General features: G+C 43.6%; 1 protein-coding gene across 1 annotated transcript in view; it reads right to left on the bottom strand.

Annotated features, from left to right (window-relative positions):
* Positions 1 to 5,717: 5,717 nt before the first annotated feature.
* Positions 5,718 to 19,093, bottom strand: part of poln (polymerase (DNA directed) nu) — a 29,977-nt gene continuing 16,601 nt past the window's right edge. The window contains exons 15-23 of the mRNA XM_076160710.1: positions 18,106 to 18,183; positions 15,157 to 15,268; positions 13,265 to 13,347; positions 10,084 to 10,215; positions 7,395 to 7,505; positions 7,227 to 7,305; positions 6,883 to 6,950; positions 6,727 to 6,788; positions 5,718 to 6,459 (exon numbers count right to left, since the gene is read on the bottom strand). Coding sequence (XP_076016825.1) covers positions 6,367 to 6,459; positions 6,727 to 6,788; positions 6,883 to 6,950; positions 7,227 to 7,305; positions 7,395 to 7,505; positions 10,084 to 10,215; positions 13,265 to 13,347; positions 15,157 to 15,268; positions 18,106 to 18,183 — 818 coding nt within the window. The 3' untranslated portion in view covers positions 5,718 to 6,366. The remainder of the gene's footprint in view (positions 6,460 to 6,726; positions 6,789 to 6,882; positions 6,951 to 7,226; positions 7,306 to 7,394; positions 7,506 to 10,083; positions 10,216 to 13,264; positions 13,348 to 15,156; positions 15,269 to 18,105; positions 18,184 to 19,093) is intronic.

Below are 19,093 nucleotides of genomic sequence, written 5' to 3'. Positions count from 1 at the left end.
ATACCTGTTTTCTTTTCGATCTGATTTTTGTTGTCACTGAGTCACGAGTCACAAGTGTTTTAATACATATTGTGGGATATATACACTATATAATCCCCCTCTAACAACAGCGGACAAAAGATTACCTTAGTTTTCTATGTATGCCAGGTCCCATGGTACTCTCTAGAGGCTTCTTTCCTTTTATTTAAGCCATGTGGAAAGAGATGTGTCTAAAGGAGGTTTGAACTAAACATGTTCCCTGCTTAAAAAAAGAATTTAGAACCAACCTACGATTTCCAGACGAAATCCTACAACGCAAAAGTAAGGCACAAAAGCATCAGGCAGCACTGCTTTCATAAGTAAACGCATCAGATGTTTTCGTTGTGCCAACATGTGGAAAATGCCCTTTGTGGTGTGTCAAACCACCTCCGTGCATTTGCTTTGAATGTGGTTAATGCTGGGGATTCAATAATGAATCAGATTGTATTGTGTGATGTTTCTGGAGCAACAGCTAACTGCTAACCTACTTCAAGGCAAAACAACAGAAAAAGTACTTAATACTACTAACTTTATGCTACAAACTAATCACAAAATTGGCTGCCAAATATAAGAATCAGACTATAAGGTGTCTTAGTTTCTTTCAACTTCACCAAAAAAAAAATGGTGTGTGGGTTCTAGCGATGCTGATGCTGCAGATTTCTTCACTGCAGTACCCCAAAGAAGCGTCAGAGTCAGAGCATCAAATCATCTTGGTCAGTTATCGCTGCCAGTGTGTGAAGGCCATCATGGCATGACTAAATCCATTCTCTGTTAAGAATTGGATGAGGTCAGAATGTTGAGAGTGAGAGGTGGGCTTTACTACTGTATGTTGCTGAGGTGGAACTGTGGTCAAGATATTGTGGAAGAATGTGAACTGAGCCATTTCTGCTGCTGCCAATCTCCGTTTTTGCCTGATGAAATTTCAAATGCTCCTGTATGTATGTTGGGAGACGTGAAGATCCATACTGGTACCTTTTCCAAACAAAGATAATATCATTCAAAACGCCTTTGCCAAGGCCCTATGCACTGTAATTAAACGCTGCATGGCTTAGTGTAGAGAAAGGGAGATTTTGAATTGTAGAGACAAAGTGCACTGACTATAATGCATTTACTTCTATTGGTTAAGGTTTCTGAGCAATGTCTGTTTACTACTTGATGTGAATGCTATGCCCTGCGAGGTCTCACCTCCCATCTGAAACTAATAACTGAACACATAACTCAGTATTAGAATGTAGAATTGAACCTGTATGCAACTTCTACCAGAGTGTCAATTTAGTAACAAACCATTTCTCAAATTTTCTGCTGATGTACAATCCAAAAACAATCACATCCTTTTTCTATTTGGTTTTCTGTGATTTTTCCTTTAGTGTGTGTGATTTGATAATGGTTGGGGTTTGAGAAGGTATGCTGCATAAAGTGCTTTAGAACCCAAAAATGATCACCTGATACTCTGATCACACACACAGTGGCACAAACAGGGGCTACTCAAGCCAAAGCTTCAACTTAAGCAGTGATTTCATGACCACCTGCAGTATTGGCTGTTAAAAGAGCCACATTGAAAAACTAGCAAAGATTTTCAAGATCAGTATTTCATTCTGATTATCTACTGGTGAAGAAATATGGATTTCAAAACTGCACAAATGTACAGATCCTGTGGGTGTGGTATGGTCAATGTTATTCTGATGTGTGTGTCCATTCTCATACACTACAGGCATGAATGTAAACTGCCACCAATTAAGGTCTTAGATTTTACGTTTGGAATCATTTCTGGTTGCTTTTCTTTTTTTTTAAGAATGAGAAGAAAGGTGAAAATGGCAAAAGCGGCTATTGGTTCTTTCATTAAATGACTAAACCACTACATTAGATGTTAGACATTTTGTGTAATTGTAAATACCTATCTTTATTGCTAATGTATTATTTACTGCTACCTATCATCTCTGCTGGTTTTAACCAATCCTGATGGAGTTTGTTTTTGCCTGAGAAGATGGCTGTCGCCTGGAATGTTCCACCTAAGGAGGAGGGTGAGGGGCGAGGGAGGAATGTGCCACTGTGGCAGTGAAAAAAGGGGAGGTGTGGTGGGGCGGTGTGGCAAGTCTCCACAGCATGGACTCCCTCTCTCTCTCTACCTCTGGTGAGGATATCGCTCCACTGTGGCAAATACAGAAGGACTCACTCTGGACTGAGGCCACAGGTGCCAAGAACACATAAGCACTTGTAGCACAACTGTGTCTTGTTTTGCTATTACAGTACAGGTCGTTTTGTTTTTTAAATTTCCTATGAAGAAGAATATGGATAAAGTTTTGCTTTCTCCTATATTACCAATTGTACCAATTGTATCATGAGAATATAAACAAGATGTGACACCATAATTCTTACTATGACCCTTGGCTATTTTTGGAGGCTAAAATTTGCCAAAGTTGACAGTTATTGCTGCATTTGTATTCCTTGTGTGGCTATATTTTGTTCATCACAATCCTGTACTTACTTGGTCATATTTGGAAGAAACCTGCCCATGTGCCATCTAATCAAGCAATAAATACAAACAAACAAATCCACAAAATAATAACATTACTACCAAGGATTTGGTATTTCCACAAAATGCTGCAATGTTATATCCCTTATACTGTATCGATTAGTGGCAGTGATGTCCATACGTCACTGTATTGGCATTGCAACATTACTACTTATTATGTCGAGGCCTGAAGAGGTGTTTGATTGTATAATGATTTTCTTTTCTTTTCAAAGAGGTGTCAAAGATGTGTTTTTTAACTCCAAGTTGAAGTATACAGGTGTACCTCTGCATATTTGTACAGATGCCAATAAGAAATGTGGTGAAAGAAAAGAGGGGGCTGAAGAATGAGATGTAGGTTCAAGCAGACAGGTAGAAGATGGCACAACAACACACTGAGTGATCACTGCTGAGCTTTCAGTACTAAACTACAAACACTTCTGGTTAACTTTACCACTTAAACAGTTTCTCCTTGCAATGCAACAACACAAGCACCTACGATAACTCATCACAATCAAGAAAACAGCAACAGCAACAGTGCAGCTGTCAAACATGGAGGACTTTTCTTACAAAAGATTTAAGGTCTTTTTTGAATTTGCATTTTAGTAACTGTAAAATTGTAAAGTATATTTTACTGTAAATAGCACCTGAAGGTTATTTTCAATCCTTTTATAACAGAACCTGTGGATTTAAAATATATAAATATATATTTTAAATAGACTTAGAGCACTGATAAACTGATTGTACAGGTGACCACATCTGTATTAGATCACAGCAATCTCATACTGACAAAAAGCAGCCATCTTCACAGACTACAGTCTTACCCCGGATGTGTCTGATGGGGTGAGACTGCTTATCTTGTCCTGCCTGTCTGCCTGAACTCTCAAGTCATCGGAGGGAGCTTAACATCGCAACACCGTGAGCAGCTCAAAGTGTCTGGCAGTTATGATTATGACTATCGGTGACTCTGGACTGCTGCAGTGCGAGGGCTCTCTCTGCTCTCCATCTCTGTCGTGGCTCTTGTCTGTTGCCAGGAAACCGACCCGCACAAAGCACAGCAGGGAATGAAATGCAGCCGCACTGTGGTGAGGCAGGCAGGTCAACCAGCCAGCCCTGATAGTGGGATGGATGGATGGATGGATAGATGGGTGAGGCACAGGCATTTTGGAAGGGGGAGGGAAAGAGGTTATAGATGAGGGAATTGTGTCAAGAGTTAGGGTAAGTGTGGGGGGGGAGAAGGGGTTATTTGGCTACAGTGAGGAATTTGTGAAAAGGGGCCCTGATGTATAAAGAGCATTGAGTAAACGACCCCTGGGGCCCTTTGGGTAACAGAGGAAAGAAGGAGAGTTAATTCAGGTTTTAAATTGTAGACAGGGGTTGCGTGGTTAGAAGTCGTCCCTTACAGCGCTCAGAGTGAAGCTTTTGTGGCCTTAAGCTGAAATAACAATCGGGTGTTAGGTTTTACGCAGCAGAGGACACTGCTTGAAAAGAAGTGTAGCAGCTGGAAAAGGCGCTGTTGGTTCAACCAGTCTGCCCCAACCTCAGTGAGACTGCAGTGACCACCTGGATTGAACCAGGGGGGCCTATTAGCTTTCGGTTCCCTTTCTGCCATTCCTTTGGAAGATTTGCTGTTTTTCCACACCAAGATTATTATTATGATTATTAACCCTTTCTTTTATACTGACATCAACGGGAACACTGTATAGATGTAAAGATGAGATTTCCTGCATTATGATGACTGGGACATGGATGTACATATTGTATCAATTAAAACTGACAATGCATTAAGCTCTAATATGTTCCAACAGTGAATTTATTTTTCATACAAGCGTTGGTAATCTATGAAATGCAGGTTCTATACACACACATCTTCTGGTCGCCATGGGGATGGCAGCTAGGAGAAGCTAATGCTGTTGCCCTTGACAACACAAGTCTTAGTAGAGACCCTTAGCCATTGCCTTACTGGTAATGGCATAGGACAGGTCATCAAAGTAAATGCATCAGAGTCACATGAACGTACTCATCACACACGGCACAGAATTCCAGATATTCCTTTATAGAGAATATATAGGGGGCTTACACCTTCACAATGGCTGCAACAACAATGTCCTCAAAGACTTTAATAGCACATCTAAATATTTGTTTTACCCCTGTGCTTCCTTTAAACACCCTTACACCAAAAATGAAGAGTACCCTCTAGAATTCCACACCATACATACCAGTCTCCCGCTCAAGTCTCAAAGGGGGGGAAGGCTGCGCACCCTTAAACCACAGAACAATGAGGGACTGGAGGGGCAGATTTCCATAACACTGTACGCTGCTTTCGGTCTGGACTGCTCATACTGACCTAGTGAGAAAATCCTCTCCCGCGTCGTCACGGAGATCACATCCCTGTCAGTGGGTTCAATGGGAAAAGGGGACAGGAATTCCACTGAAAAAGAAAGGAAATGTGAGGAATGTAAATGCAATGCTATATGGTACCTTTGTACCCTTTAAATAAAGTACCACTCCCTGTAATTAGCAGTCAAAATTAGGTGACATTTCAAATAGGTAATGGGGGTTGGGCTTTGTTAAAGATGTCACAAGGCGTATGGTTGTGCCTGGACCCATTTTAAAGGCTTAAAGGGTCTTAATTAGAGGACAGCATGCAAGGGCCACAAAGAGTCTCACTGTCGCTGCCAGAAGCAAGGAAACTGGGTCAGTGTGCCTGGAAGCCTGCAACTATGTGTGTGTGTGTGTGTGTGTGTGAGCGCATTCATGGTGTCTGTGTGTATTAAAAAAAAAAAGAAAAGTGGGCGTGTGTGTTTCTGAAGTGTGGGTAGATTGTGTACGAGCATTTGTGGAATGCCCCTGTGTGTGTAACAAGACAAAAGAGAGAGTGGACCAGTGCCAAGTGAGCGGATAAAAGATGAGCTGGTGAAAGCGAGCGAGGCGCTTGATGCTTGCGGAATCTACTGTATGCAACCGAGACGGTGAAGAAGTTCATGAGAGAAAATCGGTGTGTCATCAATCATGGGTATTAAATTAGCAGGTAAATTCAGCCGACATGCCCAACTCTAAACATTGCTCTTATTTGCTCTGGCATTTCTCTACATTAATGATGTTTCTCTCTGCAACTCTCCTGAATAATCATGTAAACCTGCTTTGAGAATTTATTGAATGTAGTTGATTCCTACAAGGTTAATGCAGTTAGAGTAAGAAGTAAGAACATCACATTCAACCAACAAATACAATAAAGATGTACATAGAACATCAACATGTTTCAGGTATAGAGCCTCAATGACGACCAGCAGTGTCTGATGGTCATTGTTTAATTGTACAAAGATCCAATATATTTTGAGAACCAATAAATATCAAGCACTCTCTCAAATGTGTACCTTCACCTTGGCAACAAGGCAGAGAAAACAGAGCTGGTCTTAGCAAGCTAGTGTGAAAACGGAGGAGGAGGAGGAGGAGGAGGAGGAGGAGGACGAGGATTCATTTTTTTGCAGGACAGAGAGAAAGAGAGAGAGAGAGGGGAAAAAAAGGAACTGGTGCAATCCAGTCTGTGGCTCCTGCCGTTGCCCCCGGATACGAATGGAGTGAAAGCGAGAACTGGGAGCTGGAAGGATCTGCAGCTGCCTGGTTTCCATAGCAATGTGGATGCAGGATGAGAGGGGAAAGAGAGAGCATAAACAATGCAACTCGGAGGCAGGGATATGCCAGAATGAACTCGGCAGGAAGATGAGAACATACCAGAAGAAAGGTGCAGAGGGATGAAAGAACAGAGGCGGGGAAGGAGAAGAGGCAAGAGAGGCAGAGAATGGAGACAGCTGATGGAAGGGGGGAGGGAGGAGGACTCAAACAGAAGGAGATGGAGAGGCTGAGGGGATGCTCAGCTCAGACATGGATCCCCAAGACTTGCCACTGCAGACTGCCACCTTCAGGGGGACCTAAGAAACACACACAAGGAAGGGAAAGAGTGTCAGTGTGTCAGGATACCTGAGCAGTTATCTTCAACTGTGACCCACATTGATTATCATCAACCTGAATGCAAGACCGACTGTAAAAGTCAATCATGAGTCAAATGCTCACTGGGCTCATGCTGCTAACGCGGCACCTCTGCGTAATGACAATGACTAATCAGATGAACTGTGACCGCAGGCTCAAAGTGAGGGCCTGTGCGGTGCATTTACAGGCACCATGAGTCGGCTCCCCACCTGGAGATGAAGGCCCAGACGGTCTATGTGCTGAAGGGACTCCATCGTACTTCTCACCAGAGCTGCTTGTGCATAAAGACAAAGTATATGAGACCCAAAAATACGTGTGACAGCTTCTGTGACCATACACTTGTGGTCTTTAACCAATGAGTTCACCTGCAAATTGTTCCACCTGGGAGTCCAACACCTCGTACAGAAGCTCATCATGGAGTTGGGCGATCAGCCTGTATTCAAGAGGCAAACACAGACTTCCAAATATAAGACTCCAGTCCTCTTTAACGTAGCAATTTTGACATGAAACCTTGGACAAAAATGGTGCAAGACTACAAACACAACATTTGAGTCCTGATGAAGGAAGAGGATCTCAAGTCCACAAAGCTGTAGTCAGTATGAAACCCAGGGTTCAGTAAGGAGAGTGGCAGCAGACAATGTAGTGGGAAGACCCAGAGATTAAGGTGGAATGAATAGAGTGGATCTTACAGTGATAGCAGTGATGGTACCTTGCAGAAAGTGAGCCGGAGGAGGAGACCTGGTCGAAGATTCTGATCATCGCCATTTTACAGAGGTCAGCAGCTGAACCTGTGCACACACAGATGGTCAGAATGATTCAGCCTGCAAGAGGTTTGGCTGTGATTAGGCTGACTTCGTTGCTGACCCAGTCATCTTACCTTGGACCACAAAGTTGACAGCCTGCCTCTCAGCCTGCATGCGGATTCCCCAGTCTGAGGAGTTGATGTTAGGGAGGGTCCGTCTGCGGCCCATGATGGACAGCACAAACCCTAAACAACAACAAAGATGTTCTGGAGGCGGAATTCAGTTTTGTTATAAATCCTTGCCTGCAAAAATTGTAACACCTAAATTGGAAATACTTTCAGGCAATATAGTCGCTCATCACAAATGTGCTGAGCAGAGAGAAAGCTACTGGGTGCAGGTCTGTGAGAGTAGATGTGTTTATACAGCATTATGGAGTGATTACCATAAGAGCAGAACTGTAGTGAAACACACAACGCACACAAATACACATGAACACGCATCAGAAGGCTACGCAAGAATGCGGTGACACACTATGCACGTGATGCACAAAAGCACAGCCATATTATCATTTGAAGGTATGCGACACACAAGCATACACAGTTGACCAGTACATTCCACTGGTTGGACAAAGGTCCAGGCTTTAGAGCTAAATCCCTCACGTATCCCTTACTGTGAGGAGAGCTAATCAGGGTGTAAAAGCTGAATGACCCTCTTCCCAAAAAAAGAGCGCACACGCACACATGCACACAAAGGCAAGGTAAACATATAGGAAATGAAGGCACAAAAGATAATAACACAATAAGTCTGTGAAACTCATGTGTATGTATTTGTTTCTTTACTAGGAATCTCACCTTTCATTTTGGGGCCCGATGACAGGTATGTGCAGTCTGCTTTGTGTCGTAAAACATCACACAACTTTGCTTTTCAGGCTTTTTTACAGTCAGTGTCAAGGCTAGTGTGAAGTGACCGGTCGACTAGTGCTACATTCTTGCACGTGTGTGACTGGCAGGAGCTTTACATAGATACAGATACAGATCCTGTGTTCCCTGTGTCTGCTGTGGCCTTCAAAAGACTTTCATGTCTGTGACTCTCACTGAAATATTCCTCTTCCCTTTTCTGCACCTCATCTTTTCATGTCTGCCGGTCTTGAAAGTGGAGCCGCCGTCCCGAGGATGTTAATGAAATGTGTATGAAGACCGGCAGGCTGTTCCAGTGAGGTGGCTTTTACAAAATTTCAAACCAAAGACTGTGAGGCTCAAACAGAGTGTGGGCCAGTGATGGAGGCACTGCCAAAGGCCCAGATGCAGTATTTATTATAGTTTATAATAAAGCCTATAATATACCATTGTAATATTGTGTCCGATGTTAGTTAATGCCCCAGAGATTATGTTTTAATGTCTTTATGTCCTTTTCCACATGACCTCCACTGCCTCTTCTAGTTATTCCACCTCTGATGTGTATTGCTGTTACCCCTATGATGCTGAACTTACATTCTCATTGTCATATTCAATAGATTCCAAACAATTGTGACAGCGTCTGAGTTGCAGTGACAGCATTTTCTCTGGAACAACATATTGCTGTATCTGATACCAATCAACTACAAGCCAAGCGGACACATCGTCCCACCAGGTATTGATCGCATCGCTTCAGCCAAAGCAAAGCACGGCACCCGATGCAGCTGGAGAATGTGATGCCATGTCTCAACCCATCCTGCAAAGATTGCGGACTGTTTATTTGATCAATCAACTTTTTTTCGTATGGACTTGAGCGAGACTTAAGGAAAGAAACAAAAACAGTGAGACAGGTTGGAGGAAATAGAAAGAGGGGGAAACAAATAGAAAAGTAGTAACAGAGAAAAAAACCAAGACGGTGACAGGCAGCAAGAGAGAAATACACAGACAGGTGTGGGGCTGATAAATCCTGCCGCTGTCTCTTGTGGGACCATAGCCATGGTGATGAGCTGAAATTAAAGCTGACTGTTTGGCACCACATCATTCGCAGGGCCAAAGTTGCCACAGTGATCATAGAGTGGCGTTCTGGAGGGATGAGTCCATTAGGTAGCTTCGATCGGGTAAGCTGACACAGTTAAGTACAGGGTGGTGATGAGCGCGGGTGTGTGTGTGTCTGTGTGTGTGTGTGTCACCGGTGATAGGATGGTGCGGATGAGGGAGCGAGTGTTTATGGGTAACGACAGGTTGTTGATTGTGGTAAAGGTTTTTGCCAGGAGAGCTGGCATGAAAATGTCTCCTTATTGAGGGCGAGGAAACCAAACTGTATTAATTTAACATTTGCTGTACAAGATAAAATGACTAAGAACCTATTTTTCAATGCCATAACAATGTGGGAGTGTCGCTGAAGTTGTCAATACAACACACATAGAGATAATAGAGCCCCATGCACTTCTTCACTCAAACAAACTTAATATCCCTGGCACCGTCTGTGAACATATATGTTGGAAGACCTTGTTGTGTTGCAGATTGACCCAACGGTTAAAGTGCAGAGTTTACAGAACTTGTCGTATGTGCGTTTTCAAGTCTCAGGTGTGCTGTGTTGGCATTTCAATCTGTCCTGTCTGATCCATCCACCGCCCCACACTCCTCCTCCTCCCCCTCAAGTATTGACCCACAGCAGTTTGTCTTATTCTTGCCAATGCAAGCACATCTTCCTCTGGCTGAAATTAGTGTACACACACATTTAGAGACAGCCAAAGGCATTCAAATTGACCTTACCCACACACACGTTCATTTCTGGAACGTGGTTAGGCATGTTTAGACTCAACAATATAGCTGTTACCTTAACATTAATACACGTACACACACACACCTTGTTTGTGGCACTGCTGGATGGTCCTCTGGATGAAAGCCTGGACCTCTTTGTATGTCTGGAGGAAGCTGTCCTGGAAGCGGCTGGCCTGCTCAGCGCTCACACCCAGGATCCCTGACAGACGCTCGCGACCTGCAACCAACAAAACTTAAAGCTTCAGATATGATTTTTAAGTTTTTCACACACCTAAAAATAGCAGTAGAGATGGTTGGATCTGTGAAGTAACTACTGATATTTGGTAATGATCTATATTGTACCCATCGTTTGCATGAATAAGCACCAATGTTTTATGAGCTGTAGGCCTTTGGAACATTAAGCAAATTATATTTCTGCATGTCTCCATTTTTGTTGTATCATCCTCACCACACTATTGTTTGCCACGTTGTAGTTTATTGATGTGACAACGCAAAATCCCCCTAAGAATAATTGAGTTTGATTTATCCCACTCCAGCGGCACTAGCCTCTGTGTTTGGGACATTTTTCTACTTTATGAGACACATATGGCTCAGTTCAGAGGAAATGACCGGGGAGGTTATTCTAATAAAGTGACCCACTTCTTCTTCAGTGTTTAATAAACACATGAACAGTCAGCAAAAGATTTAAAAGCTGCTTAGATATACTTTCTTTGACTGAGTGGGAAATAAAAAAGAGTAAAGCCTAGCGAGAGAGCAGAACAATGCTAAGGGCAATACTGCAGGGGTGTGTGTGTGTGTGTGTGTGTGTGTGTGTGTGTGTGTGCGCATGCAAAAGAAACCTAAGTATTACACGCTATTCTGTCAGGTGTTTGGCTGTGTCGGTGTGTTTTTTGGTTTTGAGCTCTCAGGGGTGAGCGTTGATGTATGGTTGGTGATAAAAAAAAGGTCCGATGACAGAGAGACGACAGAAGGGTCAGCAGGAGGCACTGTGTGTGTGTATGTGGGTATGTGTGTGTTTGTGTGTTATGCTTTGACAAAGCCAACAACAGGAAGATTAAATATGAATTAATATTGTTCAATACATTCCAAATCCAAATTTTAAGTGAAGAAGTAGAACCAATGATGGGCTGATGTCCAATTCTTAGATCCTTAAAGTTGACGTGAAGAAAATAAAGTGTTCAAATGTCAACGTATGTATTAATAAAATGAAGCAGAAGTGGTTTGTATGTATGTTGCATGGAAAACAGTCAGTGTGGATGTGTGTGTGCTCTGTGTGTGAATCCCCACATTCCTGCTGAATGAGGTCAGCTCACACGGTGACCTCTAACCTTCGTTACTATTCTCCCTACACATCTCACACTCTCGTCAATCTTTTTTTCTTTCAGTTCTCTTTCATCTCGTCACCTTCCGGTTTGTTCTGCTCTCTTTCCCTTCACTTTCCCTTTCACTTTTCTGCCCTCTGTCTCCATCCTGAGTTCCCCTTATTATATTTATGTTTGTAAATCGCAAGCGCAGTCAATTTTAGCGGCATTCATCACACCGGTAAAAAGAAGGAAGTGTTCTCTCTTTCTTGCATTTTTCCATCTTCTATTCTTTTCCAGAAAGCTCAGCATTAATTGCGTGGCCTCCTTGTCATTTGACCTATTTGTATACATATGTGTGTGTGTGTGTGTGTGAGCTTTGCCACTGCTTTGCCCCTCCTCCCTCGCCTGATTATTGTCTTGTGGAGAAAGCTTCCTTTTAGTATTCGGTATCCATGACAACACATCCTTCCATGAAGAGTTGTCTGTCTGTGCTGATCAAGAGTGCGCCTTCCATTCCTCTTCTCACCTCCTTCTCTCTTGGCCCCACCCGCTCTCTCTCTCTCTCTCCCCCTTTCCCCTGCATTACTCTCCTCTCCATCCCCCTCCTTTGCCTTTAGCCTACATATCCTACATCTGCATTGCCACTTTCCCACTCTGTTTCATTCAGCCACATCTCCTTGAGCATTACATACTTTCTCCAACCTTTCCCATGCTGAATTGTCACTTTACATATCTTGTGCCTTCCTACACGCCCTTCAGATGAACATCTTCTACACATTTGTCTCTCTGTCTCATCTTTGTAGAGCCCTGCTGATTTCCCTGAAACAGAGGCCTGGCCAGTACAAAGAAACTGCAAAGGTTTATGTTTGAAGATATTAACTAACTGTGTATATATTTGACGAAGCAAAAAATAGTGAGTAGACTCCTCTCCTCCTCTGGCCATTCATTCATTCCTTCATTTTTGGTTCACACAGGGCCGACACAAATGTCTCTCAGCATCTCAAGCATGTGATTCATGTAAGTACTCCTGAGTGAGTAATTACAGTATGTGTGATGTGTGTTAATATGAAATCCGGCATTTATTTAAAGTACTACAGTAGCTTTGATTACACAAGACCATGGTAGAAAATAGTTTGGTGTGTGTGCGTGTGTGTGTGTGTGTGTGTGTGGGTGTGTGCACGCGCGCTTTCTACATTAAGGATTTAATGGGGTCAGTGGTAATAAAACCTGCTGACCAGCAAAACCTCCCTCCCTGACACACATGAAAGCACACATGCATAGGTTGTGTACGTAGGTAGACACACAGGACACAATGGAATACATGTTTAAATACACGCCACATCCACAATACATATAAAACTGTTAGTCAGAGGTTTACGTCTACATATTGGCAAAGATAGCAGCTCTCCCCAAACCCAGACCATATAATACGTATAACTGGCATTTTTTAAATCTCCTGTGACATTGACTTGAATCATCATGTGTCATCTGTGTGTGTCTGTGTGTGTGTGTGTGTGTTTTTGTTAGTACTCCCACAAGTGACAGAGGCAAGCCACTCCATGGCCCACATGGGTGCATTATACATTCATCTTCTTCCAGCTCTTTCTCTCTATTTTTATCTCCTTCTACACTCCCACCCTCCACCCCCGTCCCAGTCCACGCAGGGACGGGAGCCACAATGTCGGATCAACTGGGCAATGTGTGTAGAAATAACTGGAAAATCCTTGAAATTAAAAATCAAAGGTACTACTGCAATTTATGTCTTCCTCTTCGTCTTCCTCGCTTTCCGTCGTGTGTGTGATTCCTGTATTATCTATACTGCCAACACAGAATCTAGAGCTGGTAACCCAGAGTCATTGTTTTTTAACTGAGGTCCACTGATAGACTTAGGTATTTGTTAGTCAGTCGGTTATTGCGAGCCATTGCGTGTGTGTGTGTGTGTGTTTGCACCTGTAAACTCACCTGCTCCATACACAACAGAGTAGACAATGCGCTTGGCATGTTCCCTGTCCTCAGAAGTCACATCTCCCTCACCCGTCCCCTTCCTGAGAGAGAACAAGACATTTTTTCAACCATTTCAACAAACTATTTGAAATTAATCCTGCGAAACTGGAAGTATGTTTATACAAGTAGTTATGATGATTTGCTGATAGAAGTGGTGTTAAAGCAAATGAAGGGAAGAAATGAAAGGAACAATGATGTGGAGAAGAGACATAAAGAGTAAGAGAGCAAAACGAACATTAAAGCTGATGATGAGGATGTGATGATAAAGACGGACAACGAGAGAGTAGCAACAGAAAACGACAAATGTGGAAGTTAAGGGAATGATTAAAAAAATGCAGGGGGGGCTGAGAAAAAGAACAGAGAGTAGAGAGGAAGAGAGAGAGAGAGAGAGAGAGAGAGAGAGAGAGAGAGAGAGAGAGAGATGGGGCCGGTCAGAGACATTTATGTGATGTGACTTGCAGACAGCCGTGGTATGGAGGATCAGACGAGGTGGGATGACATGTCTGCAAAGTGGCATTTCTGCAGGGGTTGACGGGGAGCTGCCACTGTGGATCATTGCTGAGTGAGCGTGTTTTGCACACACATACACACACACTTGCACAAACACACACACACAGAAAATGACAAACTAGTCTGCTAAGCTTCAACACTCTACTATTTGATGATTTGTGTTGTTGCCTGAGGATTGCTCTTTATCCTAAGCTATTAAACATTAAAATAACACTCTCTTCCCTCTCTCTCTTTCTCTCTCTCTCTAACACAGTCCTTTGTAAAATGTTACAGGGCAGGGGTGCACTGTGGGTAATCTAGAACATCCAGTGTGTGATCCAAAGGTGCAAATTCACTGCACCACACTGAGTGTTCACTGCCCTCTGCTGGAAAGGTATTACTCAACTGGCTTGGCTGGCTTGGTCATGTTCTGAAATATTCACCCTGCTGCTTTTCTTTGGCAGGTGTGACTGTGGGACTAAGGCCAGGTTAAGGTATCTCTGAGAGGACAGGAGAATGAGGAGGGAGGGGGAGGGATGAAGGAAACTGAGGAAAGGAGAGAAAAGGCTGAGAGCAAAGTGTGAAGGGACAATGGAGAAGAGCGCTGAAGCGGGAAATGGGGTTCATGGGGAGATGTAAGAAACAGACGATTTGAGACAATAGGCCATGGAAAATAAAGATAGAGAGACAACTAAATACAAGATGTCAACATGGAGGAACAGAGCGTCAGAAAGGAAGAGTGCAATACAAAATGACCCCAGCAGAGCGATTGTGACGACAGCTAATTTGATTAAAGATGAGATAAAGGGAGATAAAACAATGTGTAGCCCCAGTATAGCTGTTAATATGCTCTGCTTGACCAGCTAATTCAGTTACAGGCCACCCTCTGCCACACGCTCGACCGAGATGGATGACAGGAGTCATGGTAGAGGGCAGGATGACTCACCCCAACAAACACACATAAACACAGCATAAGGAAAACAGGACGGACTGACACATAAACACTGACACACACCGACGCCGACAGAGAGGAAGAAAGGCGCGCAAATGCTTTAAAAGGGCAACGATGTAATCACTAGGGCAACCACCACAGGGGTGTCCTGACCATGGAAAAGAGGGAACAAATAAGGCAGGTGGCATTGTAGTCATAGCAACAAGGATATTAGCGTTTGGAGCAATGGATCTGGCAGTTAGGAAAGAGAGCAGGAGAGGGAGGGAAAGGCAGACAGAAGAGATGGAGAAAGTATGGAGGAGAAAGAAACCCTGTGGAGCAACTCACCTTGGCAAGGGGATCAGGGCAACAGGAGAACCTGTGTGTGTGTGTGAGTGTGTGTGTATGCGCATGAGTGCATGTTACACACCAATGAGAGGCCAGCATGGTAAAGACGTCGGCCTGCGGGTTGGTGAAAATGCGAAGCAGCTCAGGGTCGGAGGAGAGGTGAGCCAGCAGACGCAGCTCCACCTGGCAGAAGTCTGACACACACACACACACACACACACACACACAGACACAGAAAACCAACAAGACTTTAAAACATCTATCACATAAAGCCACATGTAGCTACGTTAATAGATATATCCATCGTCTGCAGGCAAAATCTCAAGCTATAGTTTGACAAAAGGTGAGGAAAGCTTTGGTTAAGTTGGTCTGACATTTCACTTGATGTGCGCTATTAAAATTGGAATTGAATATATCTTTTATATGCTAATGGACTAGCGAACTAGGAGAGTGTTGAAGAGACACTTGTCATGTTGAATTCACTGAACTATATCTCCCTCAGTCTCCTTCCTGCCTCCTCTGCTCTCCACACAGGGGCCAGGGACGATTGAAGTACAGATGACAGTTTAGATAATGCAGGGTTAAAAATGACGTGTATACAGGGCCTTTATGTTGTAACTTTTAGACAGTGGGTTGAGGTGATGTGTCCTGCACTGACAGGTCTGCAGCTGTCTTGTCGGCTTTGCAAATCTGGAACTGAAATGTCACATCTCTAAACACACACTCACCAACGCACGAAAACACACACAAGCGCGTTCTATTGCTTCCATTCCACCCAGGCACTTTGTTTCCTCCGCTCAGCTGCTGTAAAATCAAATTAAACTCTGGGAAATGCTGGGAAAAGTCTCGAACGGATAGAGGGGGGAAAACGGTGAGATTTCCTCTCAGTCGGGATGAAGCAACCATCTGTAATTGGTTTCTGAGAATGAGGGAAGAGCTTGAATGATGAGGGGTGGGGAGCTGGGATTGGGAGGGGGCTCTGGGATACGGGCCCAATACCATATCAATGTAATCATTTCATAATGATTCGGGATCAATGCATCACCAAGACCTATTTCAGGACACAGCGTTAACCAGGACTCACATAGACTGGAAAAAGGAAAAGGAGAAAGGGGGAGACTTCAGTAGGAGAAGGGAAGGGAAGTAAAGGGGTGACGGGTGAGCAAAGGAGTTTCTAAAGATAACCTCCCATTTATGTTTTATGAGTCAAATCACATTTCCTCCAAGCATGGCCGACAGCCTCAGGAACATATTGCTAACCAAGTCCTCTCTCTCTCTCTCTTTCTCTCTCTCTGTCTCTCTCCGTCACGTAGATGCACATATACACAAGAGACAAGAGATGCAGTCAAGTAAAGTGCAGATGCATTAAAACAAAAAGTGTTGATAAGGATGAACAGTAAATACCAGCAATGAATGTGCAGAATGTAGGCCTGCTCCTTACACACACCTGTCTGTGATTAAATCCAACACCACCGAGGACTCTTGTATTGATCCACACAGAAATAACTTCAACCTAAGCAAGTCTATAGATAGATTCAATCAATCGATCAATTCAAGGCCTAGAATCACCTAAACAACCTTCTGTTTCTACCAGCAACTTCAACTATAAAGCTGAGAATATATACTAATACAATTGTCTATATAGAATGAACCAATAATGCAAGTAAGAAGCATATGAAACTTGAGACAGCAGATATTAAAAACAATAAATAAAAGGGACACTCTGGCTGCTGCAGTTCCTTCGACAGAGTACTTGGCTACTGAGGACGCAAAGTCAATGCCTCATACATATCTAATGCCACGACCCACAGTATCCTGAAAAGCCTTAAGTGAAGCTCTGCAGTATACGATGAAGGTTATACTGTAGAGAAAAGCTTACATAGAGTCCATCTACAATCTCTACAATGAAATATAAAATGTCCCAAGCAGGCTACGATTTGTCGCAGGAAAAGCCAAATGACCTGCATAGAGGTCATTGACCCAGTCTAGAAATATATTTAGATCCAGCCCTGTGGGAGCTGAAGTCCCCTGAGGGAAATGTATCTACTACTGTATGTGTCCTATTTTAAACCAGGCTGGAAAAAGAGGGGGAAATTCCTCATGGAGACAGAAGTTGTTCCATACAAACCAGCAGCTACTCTTTCTTTCTTTAAGGGTTATATTACAATTAACTACCACAGTTTCAAATTATGTTGGGTTTCAACTTGGATTAGTAAGCTATATAAAAGCTACAATGTTGATAAATGATGTGGTAAGATACTGCGACATTAGAACTTCATATATAGGTTAATTCTTTCTCACACACACACACACACTTTTTTCACTCATAAAAGTAACTGTTACATAATACATTTTGACATGGTACTTGGTTGAACTTTTAATAAGGACACTTTTATGAGTTAACAAACACACAGACACACACACACAGTAGTTGTCCCAGTTTTGGGAGGACATCAGAGGACATGACGGCAGGATCGGGTGAGGCTTCCAAGGAGGGGCTGTTTCCACGGAAACCTGGCCTCTGTGTGGCTGAACGCATGTGAGTCTGTGTGCATTTCTCTCTCTCCCTCCTGTGCATGTGAGTCTGTGAACTCTGGCCATTGTGTGAATATTAGTAGCTCTCATCCTCCTCCTGTCCTCTTGCTAACCCTGGTTATCCGCCTGGTTATGTAAGTGCGGGACACCCTGTCAGAGCCGGTAGACACCCAGCGTCTCCGCCCAGAGCTCTCCCTGTCTGACAGTGTCCCAGCCAGAACAGCATGGAACGTTGTTACACCCTGAGGTGACCTTAACATGCCAGCAGTGGCCTTGTTAAGAGTCAGCGACATTTCAAATTAAAGGTTACAAACTTGAAGGAACACAACTATGTTCATTTGAGACTTCACAAGCAAATCCGAAGTTACAGAATTCAGAAAGAAAAAGAAGATTGTAAGCATGAATCTTTTTATTTTAAGGGTATCTGTGCTGCATTGCACTATATTGAAGGAGGGGAGAATAAGATATGTGTCATGTTAAGTATTTATTGACCTACCAGCAGCGAGGAAGGTCCAGCCTTCCTGAGGAATGAACATGGCCCGAGGATGAACAGTCACTACCTCCTCCTCTTTTCCTGCAGGGACCAAACACACAGGGACGCTGCTGGTAATTTGATACATAGACAGGGAGCGGCTTGGTACTGTGAGGAGCAATAAAGAGGTGACACTGACATCTGACTTAATGAGGAGTTGAGTTATGAAGCAGCAATGCCCCATTTAGAGACAAATCAGAATCCAATCAGGAACAGTCCATCAGCGCGCATCTCTGCTACGAGAAGTTGGACTGAAATGCTGACTAATGCAGGAGGAATGATGCCTCCGCGACAATAAACTGCTACACTCACGTAAGCATGCTGCACTACAGCGGCATGTACGGGCACACACACACACACACACACACACAGGATCGGCATGCTGACACTGAGAATGTTGCCTTGATTTCTCGCGCGTACACACAGCACTCTAATCAGTTGTGATTGCGACTTCAGCCACCAACTTCAAGAGAATCTAATCGGTTAGGGGGGGGGGGAGAAGAAAGGGTTGCTGATGAAGAGTAAGTGGTGAGGATATGAGGGATGGAAGCAGACAGAGAAAGAGAGGATTTGATGACATGGAGCTTGGGGAATCTGAGTGAGAGAGGAGCGGGGAGGTGCTGATGTTAGCACCTCGGCTTGAGAGAGAGAGACCAAAGGACAGGAATAGAGCTATAAAGCTGAGTCTGCCACATCTCCACCGGCCACGTCAGCTACTGTAGTTGACGTTGATGCTGGCAGGTAGTCTTTATTGTTGCATTGAGGGTTACCCATCCAAATTGTGTCAGTGTTGCTGTTCGGGACACATTGTCAGCGAAAGCAAAAATACCAGGTGATCACTAAGGTGAAACTCCTCAGGTGAGCTCAAGAATTGACTCATAAATCAAAACAAAGGCATATCAGTGTAGATCAATAAGCTTCATGAAACAAATAGTTCAATGAAGAGACACAG

The sequence above is a fragment of the Genypterus blacodes genome, unplaced genomic scaffold (genome assembly GCF_046128005.1).
Source record: "Genypterus blacodes isolate CSIRO-AG114 ecotype Tasmania unplaced genomic scaffold, CSIRO-AGI_Gbla_v1 ptg000011l_1, whole genome shotgun sequence".
Classification (NCBI taxonomy): Eukaryota; Metazoa; Chordata; class Actinopteri; order Ophidiiformes; family Ophidiidae; genus Genypterus; species Genypterus blacodes.
This window is presented reverse-complemented; position numbering and strand designations above follow the sequence as displayed.